A 15,364-nucleotide genomic window follows, 5' to 3' on the forward strand; every position below is an offset into this window, starting at 1 on the left:
AAACACAAAACGAATAAAGAAAACTGAAATCTGATATTTTTAGCTACTGTAATAACTTCACCTTTGAATAAAATGTATCAAATATTCTAAAAAAAGAAAAATTAGAAACAAAAATCTACAGATTTATTTTTTTAGAGTTCTAAATTAAAGACGTTGTCCACTACTTTTTCACTGATGCCCTATCTGTACCCCAACACGGGGTACTACACATCTGCCTCCCATTGAATTGAATAGGAGGCGGATGTGCAGTACCCCGCGGCAGCCACTACAGCTAGGCGGCCAAGCTCAGCAAGTAAGTACTTCCGGCCGACTGCCGCCACCGATAACAGCTAATCGGCGGGAGTGCCGGGTGCGGGACCCTGGCCGATCAAATATTGGTGCCCCATCCTACGCATAGGACATCAATGAAAAAGTAGTGGGCAACTTCTTTAAAGGGATTTTTAAGATTACGATATTGATGGGATAGGCCACCAATAGCTAATCATTTAACTGAAGGGGCTGAGGAGCTCCAAAAAAGACCGGCTTTTCCAGCTCCGGTACCAGGCTGTAGCTGTGCCCACTACTTTCACCTAAAAGGCAATTTCAGGCATAACCATTACTAAAAATACAGAACAATGCCTGGTAAGCAATAAATGCGATGCAACGCTACAGCCCCTTCAGCCAGTTGACTAGCATGGGTGCCAGGAATTCAACCCTCCCTCCCACCAATCTGATATTGATGGCTTATCGTAAGGATAGGGCATCAATATTGTAGTCTTGGAGGGCCCCTTTAACAAAAACACTACCACAAAAAAAAAAAACACAAAGTTGTTCAAAACAAACTATTGCTATGGAATTAAAATTTGAAATCAATAAAGGTTCTGATTAAAGAGAACCTGACAGTGGATACATGCTACCCAATCCACTTTAACACAAACTTTAGAAGCTACCGGGGACTGAGCCGTACTAGAGACTAGTCAGATAGGCGGGTCCTGGAGGCTTGTCCCCGCCCACTACCCTGGATTGACAGGTCTCTGTCTATATGCGCGTATATGGGTAGACCTGTCAATCCAGGATAGCGGGAGGGGAGAAGCCGCAAGGACCCGCCTATCTGACTAGTCTCTAGTACGGCTCAGTCCCCGGCGGCTTCTAAGGTATGTTTTTCTCTGAAAAGCCGCAATGTCTCAGAGTCAAACATGCCTGGCTGAGATCATACAGCCAGTGCCTGATACATGCTTCCCGAGGATCAGCTGTCAGGTTCACTTTAACATGAACGTTCTACCCAAGAAACTGTAAGCAGCTCACAAAACATTTGAAATGAGTTAAAAAAAAGTGCTATTTCCCAAAACAAAATAGTCCTTCAACCAAAGATTGTACTGAAATAATATTGAAGTTATATTTTTGATGAAACCTTAATCACTTTTATTAATACCACATAAGTGATCAAATATGTGTAACCCCAACCGCCACCCCCCCTAAAAAAAGAATCCTTAAATAAGTAAATAATAAAAATATAAAGCTATATTTTCCAAGTCCGACAACGTCTTTAGCTAATTTTTTTTTTTTAATCTGGATGTGATATTGAACAAGATGAAAAATATATTATACGTAGTAGGCACTGTACAATTCGCTAACGTGTCGGAGCTTACCTTCCATCGGTGTGTTAGGGTCGGGTCGGTTAGCGAACACAACATCCACATATTCTAGCTGGAGTCTATCTAAAGAAGCCTTTAAACCTGAATGTTAAAAGAAAAGTAAGAAACAAAAATGATATATTCCACATCAGAGGAATCTACAGTCAAAGTTCACCTAGTACAGGTCAATGAACTTTTTTTTTTGTATCTTTTTTCTTTAAATTTGTTCTAAATTATTCTGTTAAAAAATATATAAAATAAATAGAGTTAAAGGGAAAGTATGAGATTAGAAAAGGAGGACCTGCCCCACTAGCCCACAAGTGTAATTCATGAACGCTGACTGCGTGGTATGTCATCCCCTATTATAACAGATCATACTATTGCAGCGCTGGTTCTAGATGAAAAAACAAACAAGAAAATGGTTTCTTTTTAATTTCATAAAAGGCAAAATGTGTGTGGCTATCCCTATTCTAGGTGGAGGAAAAATGATATAGCATCTTCTGAATCCATGTCATTAATAAAAAAGTGTCTAAACTTTCCTTTAAAAGGGGTTGTCCAGGGTTGGGGCTCAAGTCTGCAGACACTCTATGTGACTGCAGATTTGTGAATCCTCACAGTGTGATTCTCTTGTGACAGCACTGGGAGCAAGCAGTCATGTGATCATACTTCCAGCCACATTCCAACTAGACGTATGCGGAATCGCTCAATTCAAATTGTATTGAGCAAGGCCGCGCACGTCTAGTCGACATGTGACAGCATTTATGCAAATTGCATTCTTCCAGAGAATTCCAGACAGCTTGCACACTGCGAGGATTCACAAGGCTGCAGTCACACAGGGTGATTGCAGACTTGTACCCAAAGCCTGAACAACCACTTTAAGTTTAGGATGCATAATCATTTGGCCAAGGAAAGTCACAGCCAGCTATGCATTACAGTGGCCACTGCAAATGTAGTACATAGTAGTACGGACATAATACAAGGATGGTGGCTTAAGTTTCTCACAACTGGATTGGATCTTACAGAACAGTTCTCCAGGAGAGTTGAGCAAAAAGATTCTCAGGACCCTAGGCTGCGGAACCACAGACCTGCAAATCTCCTTCGACCTACCAGCATCCCCGATGGCTCTTCTGATTAGTAGGCCCGACACAACGTCATCCTTGCGGCTGCATACACACACGTCACGCCAGGGATAGGGGGTTTGGCAGGGCCATTGTTCAGCAGGCATGGACTAAGAACATGCCCATGGGTCCTGCAGATCTTTTTGTTCAACTCTACACTTCACTTTTTGATGTCCATATAAGAGCATATAAATAGAGATGTCTTTGTGAGACACCCCTTTAAGTAAAAAAAAACATTAAATATCTTATGTTTGCATTACAAATTATATATAGCACGTTACATATAGAGGTCTTGTTTTTTTTTTCTTTACAATATTTCTTTCAAATAACAAATGAGTAGCCTCCCCTAAAACACCATCCCAAAGGAACTGACTAAGAGTGTATCATTAGAAAAACATTTTTTTATGGTCGCTTAGCTTTATTGCATCTTGTCTAAGTATTCATCAAACATAGCATTTAAGAAGCAATTTTTTGAATACTTAGTTTCCTTTTTCTTAAATGATACCTTGATATCGGCGATCCAATGTCTTATTCCAGAAAAATCCACATATTTCCTAATATGTAAATGAGCTGTTAAGATCTATGGGCTGGACATAGGTCTCCCTGATCATCTGCCTCTATAGCTTACTGTAAATGAAAGGTGGTGTTACCAGTGTGAGACATGTAGGTCAGGAAAGCAGACTGTCAGTCATTACATGTCTCACATATTTAAAATAAGCTCTGAAGGCAGATTCTCATGCAGATATGTGTCCCGCCCATAGATCTTAACAGCTCATTTACATATTAAGAACAATGTGGATTTCTCTGGAACAAGACAATGGATTGCAGAAATCAAGGTATCATTATATTCAGCTTCCTATGACCGACATGCCCAAATAAATGGATTGGGAGGGTTGATCCCCCTGACCTAAGCCTGAATCCTATGAGAAATGTCCCTGTTTGTGTATGGCCAGCATTAGCGTCCTCATACTAGAGGGATAATACACCAGATAACACCATTTCTTACTATAGTTACAAGCTTTGGCACTAATAACAGGAGTGTACGTTGTACCTTCAATTATATGTTTTCTGGATAAGCCTCTTTCAGTTTCTGCCCTACAATAGAAGGACAATGGTTATGTACATCATTGGGTCTGGAAAACAGGCAAATAATAATGCAAAATGAAGAATTACTCACTTTCCTCCCCAAAAGATTTTGGTTGTAATAACCAAACTGGACCGCCTAATAGGATTAAAAAAATATTATTATTTGCAACCAAGATGTACAAATATATTATAACTATTATTTTTCCATCTTGCTAGCCTGTAGATACATATTAACAGAAAAGCTCATTAATTTTCATAATGATCTGAGCTTGATTTTAGCACAGAGATCCACATCCTCTACAGAAGTAATTGATAAAATTCTGTCTACCAGCTGCCACCACTAGGGGGAGCTTGTAGTTTACTGTACATATAATGAAAAATTATGCATTAAGCTCCCTCTAGTGGTAGCTGACATACTTAGTTATTTAAAAAAAATAACTGTGATAACCGTGTTAATTCTAATAATTAATAAAAATATAAAAAAAATAGGACACAAAAGCAAGTGACAAGCTGAACCGAAAATTACAAATTAATTTTGAAATATGGTGATCTCTTTATATAAACAATGATATTCATTATCTACATTATCCTATATAACTCCCTGCATACATATAAAATATTCCTCCTGTCACTATAAAATACAGCACGTCTTTCTAAATACCAGAGGTCAATTGAGTTTCATAACTGACAACAAGATATCAAGAAATGAAGCTGCACGATTTTACTGCGTTAATTATTTATGGCGCTCTTTTTCTCTCCTGAGCAAAGAGGATGTAGATGAAACTGTTCACCACATGAAAGATTTATCACCCGGCCAAATAATTACCTCCAACCTTTCTTCTTGATGATATTTCCTAATACAACTTCAGCCCTGAAAATGAGAAGTAATAATATTAAGAAAGCTTAAGTATTTGGAAAGGACAAATAAAACTGGCTCTACGGACATGTCTGTTTTAATATATACTTGTATTGCCCTTAAACTAACAATTCTGGAGATTCTTTTTCTAGATCTGTGTGTTGTACTGTTCCTCTGTTATTCCTCCTGGAAATGTACGATTAAATGTCCTGTACAGTGTTCATTTATGTAAGACAACAAGCGTCCAATTTTTGTTCCTATTTTATTCCTGCTGCCCCTCTGAGTATGTCGCTTTTTATTTCTTTTAAATCCACCTTACGGTTGCAGAGTTATGGACCTTTTTATTTAGTGCTACTTGCTGTGGTCTTTACGAGGGGGTGTGGCTCACAGAGTGATTATGCAGAGCAACCTGAAGACACGCCCCTAGAGAATCTGTGAGCCACACCCCTTTCATAAAGACAAAAAAAAAAAATGCACTAAATAAAAAAGCTCATATCTCTGGAACCGTGTGGCGGATTTAAAAGAAACAAATAAGGGCTTACTCAGCGGGGCAGCTAGAAAAATATAAAAGCAAAAACTAGACACTTTTAACCCAGTGAGACATTTCCTTTAACTGGGTGTTACTAGCTTCACACAGTTTGACACACAGGGAAAAAAATTAAGCCTTATTCACATGACTATAAACTTTTTTTAGGCCTGGAAAATGGATCTGAAGAAAATGGATGGATTCAGCGTGTCATCTATTTTTAAACGGAGCTTTAAAAAAATTGGGAATTCAATTATTTACTAAATCATCTGTAAATATGTTGATACATACTGTACATAAAAAGTATAGAAAGACAGTCAGCTAGAAATTCGATAGATAGGAGACGGACGGAAGCATGGACAGACAGACGCCTGTGTCTGAAAAGGGAAATGGCTGTAATTTGAATACAGTAATTTAGCAGAAACGGAGGAAAATAATCTACATTGTGTTATACTCTCTAAATGTAGCCAAGCTGGAAATGTAACTACCGTAGAGACAGTGAGAAGACAGATCGTACACAAAGGGGATATACGCAATTCAGGACAATATGTACAGATGAGCCAGAACAAGAGGGAATTAAAGATCGTAATCTCCAGCCTACGCCTAAACTTTACTTCAAACAGGAAATTGTGGTGTAAATCAAGCGAACAGAGCAGGAGATGTGCAGATATCGGGACAAGTGTTCAAGAGTAAATCTGCAGATATTTCTATTTTTTTCCATTGTGTAATAGTGATGACAGATTATTATAGAGTCTTGCTACTACTTTTTTATTGATGGCCTATCCATGGTATATGTAATCAATATTTGATTGGTGTGGGTGTCCATGTGACACCCAGGCACCCCGGCCGATCAGCTGTTAAAGGCAGTGGTCATACATTGGGTGAAATCAGTATTGAACACGTCACCAATTTTCTAAGCAAATATATTTCTAAAGGTGCTATTGACATTAAATTCTCAACAGATGTCAGTAACAACCCATCCAATCCACACAGGCAAAGAAATCAAACCATAAACGTCCATAAATTAAGTCATGTGTAATAATGAGAAATGACATAGTAAAGTATTGAACTCGTGAAAAAAAAGGTGCAAAAAGCCATGGAAAGTCATGACACAATCTGAAATCTGATTAAGTTGTGTGTAAAAATGAGAAATGACACAAGGAAACAGTATTGAACTGGTGAAGAAAGAGAGGTGAAAAAAGCCCTGGAAAGTCATGACACCAACTGAAATCTATCAGTAATTAGAGAGCAATCCTGCCACTTAGTGACAAATAATATCAGCTGGGTAGACTGATGGCCTATAAAAAGGTGTCTCATTACTAAGGTGCAAACCAAGAAACATCTCATGATGGGTAAGACCAGTGAGCTTTCTCAAGACCTTCACAACCTTATTGTTGCAAAACATACTGATGGCATTTTTTACAGAAGAATTTCTAACCTAATGAAGGTTCCAATGAGCACTGTTGGGGCCATAACCCTGAAGATGAAAGAACATAATTTCACCATGAACCAGCCACAAGCAGATGCTCCCCGCAAGATTTCAGACAGAGGAGTGAAAAATATTATAAGAAGAGTTGTCCAAGAGCCAAGGAGCAGCTGTGGAGAGCAACAGAAAGATCTGGAATCAGCAGGTACAATTGTTTCAAAGAAAACTACAAAAAATGCACTCAACCTCCATAGCCTGTATGCACGCCCACTATTCCTGAACAAAAAGAATGTTCAAGTGCGTTTAAAGTTTGCTCAGCAACATTTAGACAAGCCTGTGAAATACTGGGAATATAGAATCTAGCCAGATGAAAAAGAAATTGAACTCTTTGGACGCCATAACACACGCTGTGTTTGCAGGCCAAAATGCACTTCATATCACCCCAAAAACACCATACCAACAGTGAAGTTTGAGGATGGGAACATCATGGTGTGGGACTGTTTTTCTGCATACAGCACTGGCAAACTTCAAGTCACTGAAGGAAGGATGAATGGAAAAACGTATCGAGACATTCTTGATAAAAATCTGCTGCCATCTACCAGGAAGATGAAGATGAAATGAGGGTAGACATTTCAGCAAGACAATGATCCCAAACACACAGGCAAGGAAACTCTCAATTGATTTCAGAGAAAGAAAATAAGGCTGCTAGAATGGCCAAGCCAATCACCGGACCTGAATCCAATAGAAAATTTATGGACGGAGTAAAGCTCAGAGTTCATAGAAGAAGCTCACGGGACCTTCAGGACGTGAAGAGCGTTTCTGTGTAAGAATGGGCCAAAATCACACCTGAGCAATGCCTGCGACTAGTTTCTCCATATAGGAGGCATCTTGAAGCTTCATCATCAACAAAGACATCTATGGTTTGATTTCTTTGCCTGTGTGGATTGGATGGGTTGTTACTGACATCTGGTGAGAATTTCATGCCAATAGCACCTTTAGACAAACATTTACTAAGAAAATTGGTTACATGTTCAATACTTATTTCACCTGCTGTAAGTCCTTGTATACCGCTGGAACCCAGGAGCACCATCAATTTTCATTTAAGTGAACAGAGGGTGGATCTGCAGTACCCAGCCGGGGCCACTATAGTTTTGATGGAGGTACTGTGCTCCTGCAGCATCAAAGATCTTCCATCCGCGACCAGTAACAGCTGAATGGCGGGGATGCGGGCTGTCACACCCTCACTGATCAGAAGGGATAAGACATCAATAAAATAAACTGACAGCCAATCCTTTTAAATTAGCTGAAGGTTCTGAGATTGGACCATCTGCAACAGGGATCATGTGGTTCCCCAGATGGTGCAGAACTACAACTCCCTGCATGCCTTGCCAGCCACTGACCAGAGAGTCACAAGTTGAAGATCACCGATCTACAGTAAAAATTATATGGTCCAATGTTGTATGCATATAACTTCCTTGACTATGCACTACATCAAATATCCCCTCAAAAAATGAAGAAACTAAATACTAAGAAACTAGGGATATAAATAAATCAACTCATACTCCTAATACACTTACCTAATTTACGGTGAGCCTTTTTTAACTAGAGAACACTATTTTATGTAAAGCGCTGCGGAATATGCTGGCGCTTTATAAGAATAAAAAGATTATTATTATAATTTTTCAGTTAAACACACACATAATGATAAAGATCTCCACTCCCTGTGGTCACCACTAGAGGGCTAATCTGTACATTCCTATTACTGACCTAACCAGAAGCTGCGTTGTAGAGAGCTCCCTCTAGTGGCAAGAGCGAAAATTAACAAATCATGACAACTATGACAAACTACAGTTTCATTTTTTTTTCATTGATCCAGATGAGTTATGATGCGGTCCCATCAGGTTTCTGCCTGTATCCTGGTATTTTTGACAACACACATCAAACTACATATTGCTTAACGGAAAGGGAAAAAGGCCTACTGGCGACTGTCACTCATGATTGACAGATTAACAATTCACTTACTTTCCAGCAGCATAAACCTCCGCTGTGTCAAAGAGGTTTATTCCATTGTCATAGGCCAGAGTCATTAATTGCTCCGCCATCTGAAAAATAAGCAGAGATGAGTATGAAAAAAAAAAAAAAATTGAAGGAAGCAAATTAGCAAAAACATGCAATAATATAATTGAAAAATAATAAATAAAACAGCTAAATTTCCCTAAAATGGCAAAAAAAAAAAAGGTAGAATTTAAAATTTTTTGTAGAGATCTGATGTGCCATGAGAAACGAAGGAGATAAGTCATCTGCAAACCAGTCTGGTAGTGCATTGGGGGCAGGTCAATGCACTTAGAAGAAACAGCCCAAGTGCACTGTCACACCCCAGTGCCCTATCAGCCTGATTTGCATATAGCTTGTACACTGCCTTTCTCATGGCACATCAGATTTTTTCTGGGACAAGCGCCTACAAAGCGATACCACTAGTACTATGTTGACGTCATGTTCTGCTACAGACCGCTTATTGTCCCTTCAATTTAACAATGGAGATAAGTTTGTGCACCCCTGACATACACAGTGAATGACTGATCTGCTGATAAGGATCAGATCTGTTAATTCAACGATAAAGTAGAAAAACTAGATAAGGAGAGAAAGTGAAAAACTAACTGATCACAGCGCGGTCAAGAGCATCGCTGAAACACTGAAAAATGTGAACCATCATCAGAACAGGGGAAACGGTTTACACAGCGGAACATAGAAACGATGATTCTGCATCAAAACACTGATGCTGTTTCTGTAGCAGAGAAGGATGTGAAGTACGAGAAGACTCTGAACATGCAGCTCTCTATCAAAGTCTCTACTCGTACAATGTGATAACGCCACCAACACGTCTTTAAAGGGATATTCCCATTTCCAGGATCCCATCCCAATATGTAGTAAGTGTAACAATAATATTAGCAAATATCTCCAATTAGAAATGTAGTATAGTTTTTCTGATTCGCTATGTCTCTTTCCTCATGTGCAGGCATTGCAGGACCTTAGGTATCCATGGTTACGACCACTAACAATTAGCTGTCACTATATCAGTGGACGTAACCATAGATACCTAAGGTCCTGCAATGCCCTGCACATGAGGGAAGAGACATAGCAAATCAGAAGAACTATACTACATTTCTAATTGGAGATATTTGCTAATATTATTACTACACCTATTACATATAGGTATAGGATGTTGGAAATTGGAATACCCCTTTAACTCCCCTCAAAGGGGACCTTTCACTGGATTTTTTAATTTAAACGGTGCACCTCCTTTAATTGCCGATGCTCCACAGATTCTGGAACAGTACTTTTTTTTTCTTCTGTGCCCCTCTATTCCAAAGTTATACACCCTGGTAACAAAAGTGCACATTTTCCCATCAACCAACAGGCTGTGTACCACAGAACTTCCCTGTGGGCGTTTGCTTTTTCTCCTTTGATGCCAGCCAATCAAAAACAGACCCACCCACAGAGAAGTTCTGTGTTACACGCCCAGCTGGTTGAAGGGAATATTTACATCTTTATTTCTCGGGGACATAACTTTGGAACAGAGGGGCACAATAGAAAAAGAAGAACGGTTTCAGAATCATTGAAGCAGCTGCAATTGAAAGAGGTGCTCAGTTTAAAATGAAACATCCAGTAAAAAAATCGCCTTTAATCATCATTTTACATGAGACCCTACAGGCCATGATACACATTAGACAGCTGTCCGACGAATAATCTCTCCCAAATCCCCTATACACAGGAACTCTTCACTCCTCTGGTAGCAGCTTATCACTCCTTCTCTCCCCCAACAGTTCGGGAGTCTCCATTCATACACATTAGACTGTCCGCTGATATCCCCTTCGATACTGGCAGATGCGGACGACATTAACCTATTGTGTATGGGGTCCTTAAGCGGTCAATTAAAGGGGTTGTCCTTTTTAAAATGTCATTGTACCATAGTGGGTAAATTAACAATTGGAGCTCAGCCTCGGCGGGTCCAGCATTGCCTCCCCGCAGCTTCTGTAGTGTTTGTTGACCAGCTGCAGCGATGATGTCACATCTAGAGCCAATCACTTGGCTCGGCATCTCACATCATGTACATTGGCAGAGCTGCTGAGCTCAGTGATTGGTTGCAGTGGCTAACGGGATGTAGACATGACGTCACCGCTGCAGCTGAACAGCCGAGACCAGAGCAGCAGCAGAGAACCAACGCTGGACAAAGGGAGTAACAGTCCTGTTGTTTAAGACTTATCCAACCCTATGGTGTAATGAAATTTTAATAAAGACAATCCCTTTAATAAGTCACTTAAGAATTTGTTTACACCCCCTCCACCTTACTGTGCCAATTATAATACCATTTAGCTTCCTCAGGTACCATGTGGTACTGCAACTGCTGTCACTTTTCAGTGAAAAAATGAAATTGCTAAAATTCTTAAAGCTGTCACTTGCCACAAGGGGGAGCTAAAGAGCCGTCCTATACAAGCATTGCGGGACTCCAGGTGGCTGTAAGGTAAAATGTCTATGTGTGGGTGGAGATAAACAAATGACAAACAGAATTTTGAATGCAGCTCTGGATGTGAATGGAGTAAATAACGTGGAAAAATGCATATTGGTAGAGAAATAATTTCTCCAAGTATCCATCACTTTCTATGTAGATTTCTACATGGAAATATCATCAAATTACATAATAATCAGCCGCTGATCTCTGGACTTGTGCTGGAGAAGATTATCACTAGTGGTCTGCAGTCTCTCTGTGCTGCTGTCATCATTACATTGTGCACAGACTTCACACAACACATACAGATGTAACGCGATAAAATTATCACTGGCTATTAATCTGAACCCCTTTCTCTAGGCAATACGATCTCCTATGTAAAAGGAACTGACTGCACAGAAAATACAATTGCTCTGGATGATTGATCTGCTTGTTTGTTATCAGGATTACATTTTGTCCTAGTTGAGTAATCCAGTTGTCACAGAATTAAATGCTAACTGTAATCTTACAGACTCATCCCTTATTTTGTAATGTTCAGAGTATTAAAAAACCCCACAAAAGATAAAAAGGAAATCAGAAACAAAAAAAATTATCAAAAAACAATAATAAAAAATGCATCATTATCTTTGGTTCCCAATGACCAGAATTAAAGGGGTTTAGCAAACACTGTCATGTACCATGTTAGGGAATGCTGAGTTAACAGAGAAAAGTCTCCCACTTTGGAGATCTAGTCTAGTCTGGACAGACATCATGTAATGCTTCATTTCTCCTTTAGGGGCACTGCAGGGAAATTTCACACCTATTGTCAGGCTTCCCTATGAATACAGCTGATCCCTGGTGGTCCTGTCCGGGAGGCACTTTGATTGTTTCCTACTACAAATTTCCTCGGGGTGCTCAAGTATCTACATCCAGTCATTGGGGATATGCTACCTCGGGGGTTGTCACACATATTTTACTTCCTTAAAGAGTAACCGGGTAAAAATTGGCCAGTTTTGCTCTTTATTCCCATAACCCCCCTTACTATTCAGTTCTTTTTTTTAATCCGCCATATTTAGTAAAAAATTCTAAGGTCTTTACAAGGGGGCAGTGCTCACAGGATAATAATGCAAAACAACCTAAAGACATGCCCCCAAAATCATGTGAGCCACACCCTCTTGATAGAAACTGTAAAAACTAGCACTACATAAAATGGCCCATATCTCTGAAAGTGTACGGCAGATTTAAAGGGATTGTTCACTACTCGGACAACCCCTTCTGAATTCCTATGTTTCCCACCAATAAAATAATAACACCTATACTCACCTCTGGTGTCAGCGCTGTTCCAGCAGTATCAGTACTGACTTTTCTGGGACTCGCGTATCACGCGATCCCTGTGGCCAATCAATGCTGGCTTCACTCTCCCCCCGCCCTTGGACAAATCAAACATCCAGAGGAAGTGAAAGATGCAGCTGCTCTCTCACATCGTCCAGATGTCAATTACGTGTGAAGGAGAGGAGAGTGAAGCCAGCACTGATTGGCCACAGGGATAGCGTGACATAATGTCACGCAATCCCTGGGAGATACAGTGCCGACATCACTGGAACGGCACCGGCAGCAGAGGTCGGTATATGTGTTGTTATTTTACTGGGGCGAAACGTAGGGATTCAGACGGAATTGTCAGAGCAGTCGACAACTTATTTAAAAAAAACAACAAAAAATGGATACTCATAGGACGAACAAAAATAACATAAGATCAAAAACTGGCTGCTTTTGACCTGGCGACAAATCCTATCAGAATAAACAAATCTGTGAACACTCAGTGGATCCGATGCCTCCGAAATATGAAATTCGTACTCCCATCAGGATGTTTTAGACACTGAATTCTGACTTAAAAATTAAGGTCTGCCTCAGAAATGTTTATAATCAAGATGTCCTAGGCCCTCCATGTAACTAATGGACGGAGAATCCTATAAAGCCTGTCACATAGTTTGATGTACAAAACTGCACAGCCTAATAATTGTAAGGCCTGGGGGTTTCAAGGGAATCCTGCCAGCTGTCTCTGCTGCCGAGCAAGCAAATCCTTCCATTGTGAGCCTCGCTAGAAACAAAACGATCAGCACAATGGCCCATAAATAATTAAACTCATGAGTCTTTGCCAAGTATCACTGCGGTACATATGTCATTAGATGGGCAGGTGAATGTGGGTGTGCTGTACCCGCCTGCACCAAGGCTCATGTCAAGACCCATGTATTTACAACATTAGTCATGATTAGCTTTTTGGAACATGCTTTTTCAGTTCATAATAGGGACCTTATCCAGACTGATAGATCTCAAATACTTTGTTTCTCATTTGTTCCTGAATTTCTTTGGATCGCAGCATGATGCATAGCTTTTGAGGATCTTTTGGTCTTCTTCACTCTGACAGGCAGGTCCTATTTAAGTGATTTCTTCATATAGAACAGGTGTGGCAGTAATCAGGCCTGTGTGTGGCTAGAAAAATTGGGAAATTGAACTCAGCTTCCCAAAGATGTGATAAACCACAGTTAATTTATGTTTTAAGGTGGTGGTGGGGGGGGGGGAGAAAACAATCACTTTTTCACAAAGGGCCCTGAAGGTTTGGATTTCTTTTTCCCTTAATAATAAAGACTTTAATTTAAAAACTGCATTTTGTGTTTACTTGTGTTATCTTTGTCTAATATTTAAATTTGTTTTGTGATCTGATACATTTATGTGTGACAAACATGCAAAAGAATAAGAAATCAGGAAGGGGGCAAACACTTTTTTCACACTACTGTATATAGAAGTCTCGGTGTCTCCTATATGATATATACAGTAGTCTCGGTGTCTCCTACGTTATGTATATACAGCAGTCTTGGTATCTCCTATGTGATGTATACAGCTCTGTGTCTGCTGTGTGATGTGTATATTGCAGTCTCAGTGTCTCCTATGCTATATTTATACAGTAGTCTCAGTGTCTCCTATGTGATGTGTATACTGCAGACTTCCGTAACTAATTGACGAAATATAGCAGGGTAATTTTCAGGTTGATAATTTTATACAGTACCCGACTTGTGTTATAAATATAAAAATGGCCCTTGGCAGAAAATGGTTCCCCATCCCTGCTCTACAACATAGTAGATGTACCAGTGCAATCAATGTACTTTGTATCCACGTATTTATTGTGCCTATATGGTATCATGCTATTATTGGACCATGTAATGGGACTGATTTTTTTGACAGTTTATGCATTTTCTTTTGTATTAATAAAGTGTGGCATTTATTACAATCATGTAGTTAGAGAATTGATAGTTTATTTAAATTATTTTGGCTAAATAATAATTTGCAGGATATTTTGTATTCACATGTACTCCTTAGTGTCCTGATGTTGAACTAGATAATTGTAATGGGTCTTGTTGGCCAATTTTAGTTATTAAATAAATTATTTGCCTATGAGGCTGAATTCACACTATGAGGATGCACCGTGACCGAAATCACACCAACCTGGAGATCAGTGCGGTCTTCAAATTGACTGCTAAAACAGAGCATAACACTGTCGATAAGAACGAAAAAAACAATGCTTAGAAAACTGCATGGTTCTCCAAGTCAGTGACTGCAATGTGTGAACAGAGCCTACTGACGAGGCAGAACAAAACTGCTATTTTTTTTTTTTACAACTGCACAAGGGGCTGGTGTCCCTCAATCTGATACAAAGCATGCACCACTCAGTGCCGATATAGCCACTCCGTGCCGATATAGACCCGGCTAGGAGGAACGTAAACCTGAGAATGTGTCTATCAGGTCATCAAAAGGAGATCGCCTTGTCGTTGGCTTCTGGGCATGCATGAATTGGCCAAATTATGAGCTAAGGATCTTCATTTTTTCCTATTTTCTAGAGCAGTACTGCAATTGAAATTTCATATATTTCATGCTTACATGCTATAGCATTTTAGAGTGCTACTTTATTTGTTAGTTATCAGGTCATCTGTGACCTCACGATCATCAGCGATCCCGTTGTCCCACAAATGCCAGCAGTGGTACTGTCACCATACCACTAAAGTACATATGTAGCACTGTCATAGCTTCCCACAAGGCAGTTTGCTAGATCTGCCAATCAAGGTCAGAGATGTATAGTTGCTAGATCTGCCCAGCAGAGATGTAAATTTAATGCCGCCTACTACACTTGCAACTCATTAGCATACAATTTCAACTATGGATTTCTCTAAAACAGCAAAACAGATTTCTATAAGAAAGGT

General features: G+C 39.7%; 1 protein-coding gene across 11 annotated transcripts in view; it reads right to left on the minus strand.

Annotated features, from left to right (window-relative positions):
- Positions 1-15,364, minus strand: part of KCNAB2 (potassium voltage-gated channel subfamily A regulatory beta subunit 2) — a 222,852-nt gene that overhangs the window by 34,065 nt on the left and 173,423 nt on the right. For all 11 annotated transcript variants that reach the window (XM_073656716.1, XM_073656718.1, XM_073656717.1 and 8 more), the window contains 5 exons: positions 8,648-8,727; positions 4,644-4,688; positions 3,909-3,953; positions 3,783-3,826; positions 1,629-1,715 (listed from right to left, as the gene is read on the minus strand). In XM_073656716.1, coding sequence (XP_073512817.1) covers positions 1,629-1,715; positions 3,783-3,826; positions 3,909-3,953; positions 4,644-4,688; positions 8,648-8,727 — 301 coding nt within the window. The remainder of the gene's footprint in view (positions 1-1,628; positions 1,716-3,782; positions 3,827-3,908; positions 3,954-4,643; positions 4,689-8,647; positions 8,728-15,364) is intronic.

The sequence above is a fragment of the Phyllobates terribilis genome, unplaced genomic scaffold, assembly GCF_046119375.1.
Source record: "Phyllobates terribilis strain yellow unplaced genomic scaffold, ASM4611937v1 Scaffold_12__6_contigs__length_324123572, whole genome shotgun sequence".
Taxonomy (NCBI): Eukaryota; Metazoa; Chordata; class Amphibia; order Anura; family Dendrobatidae; genus Phyllobates; species Phyllobates terribilis.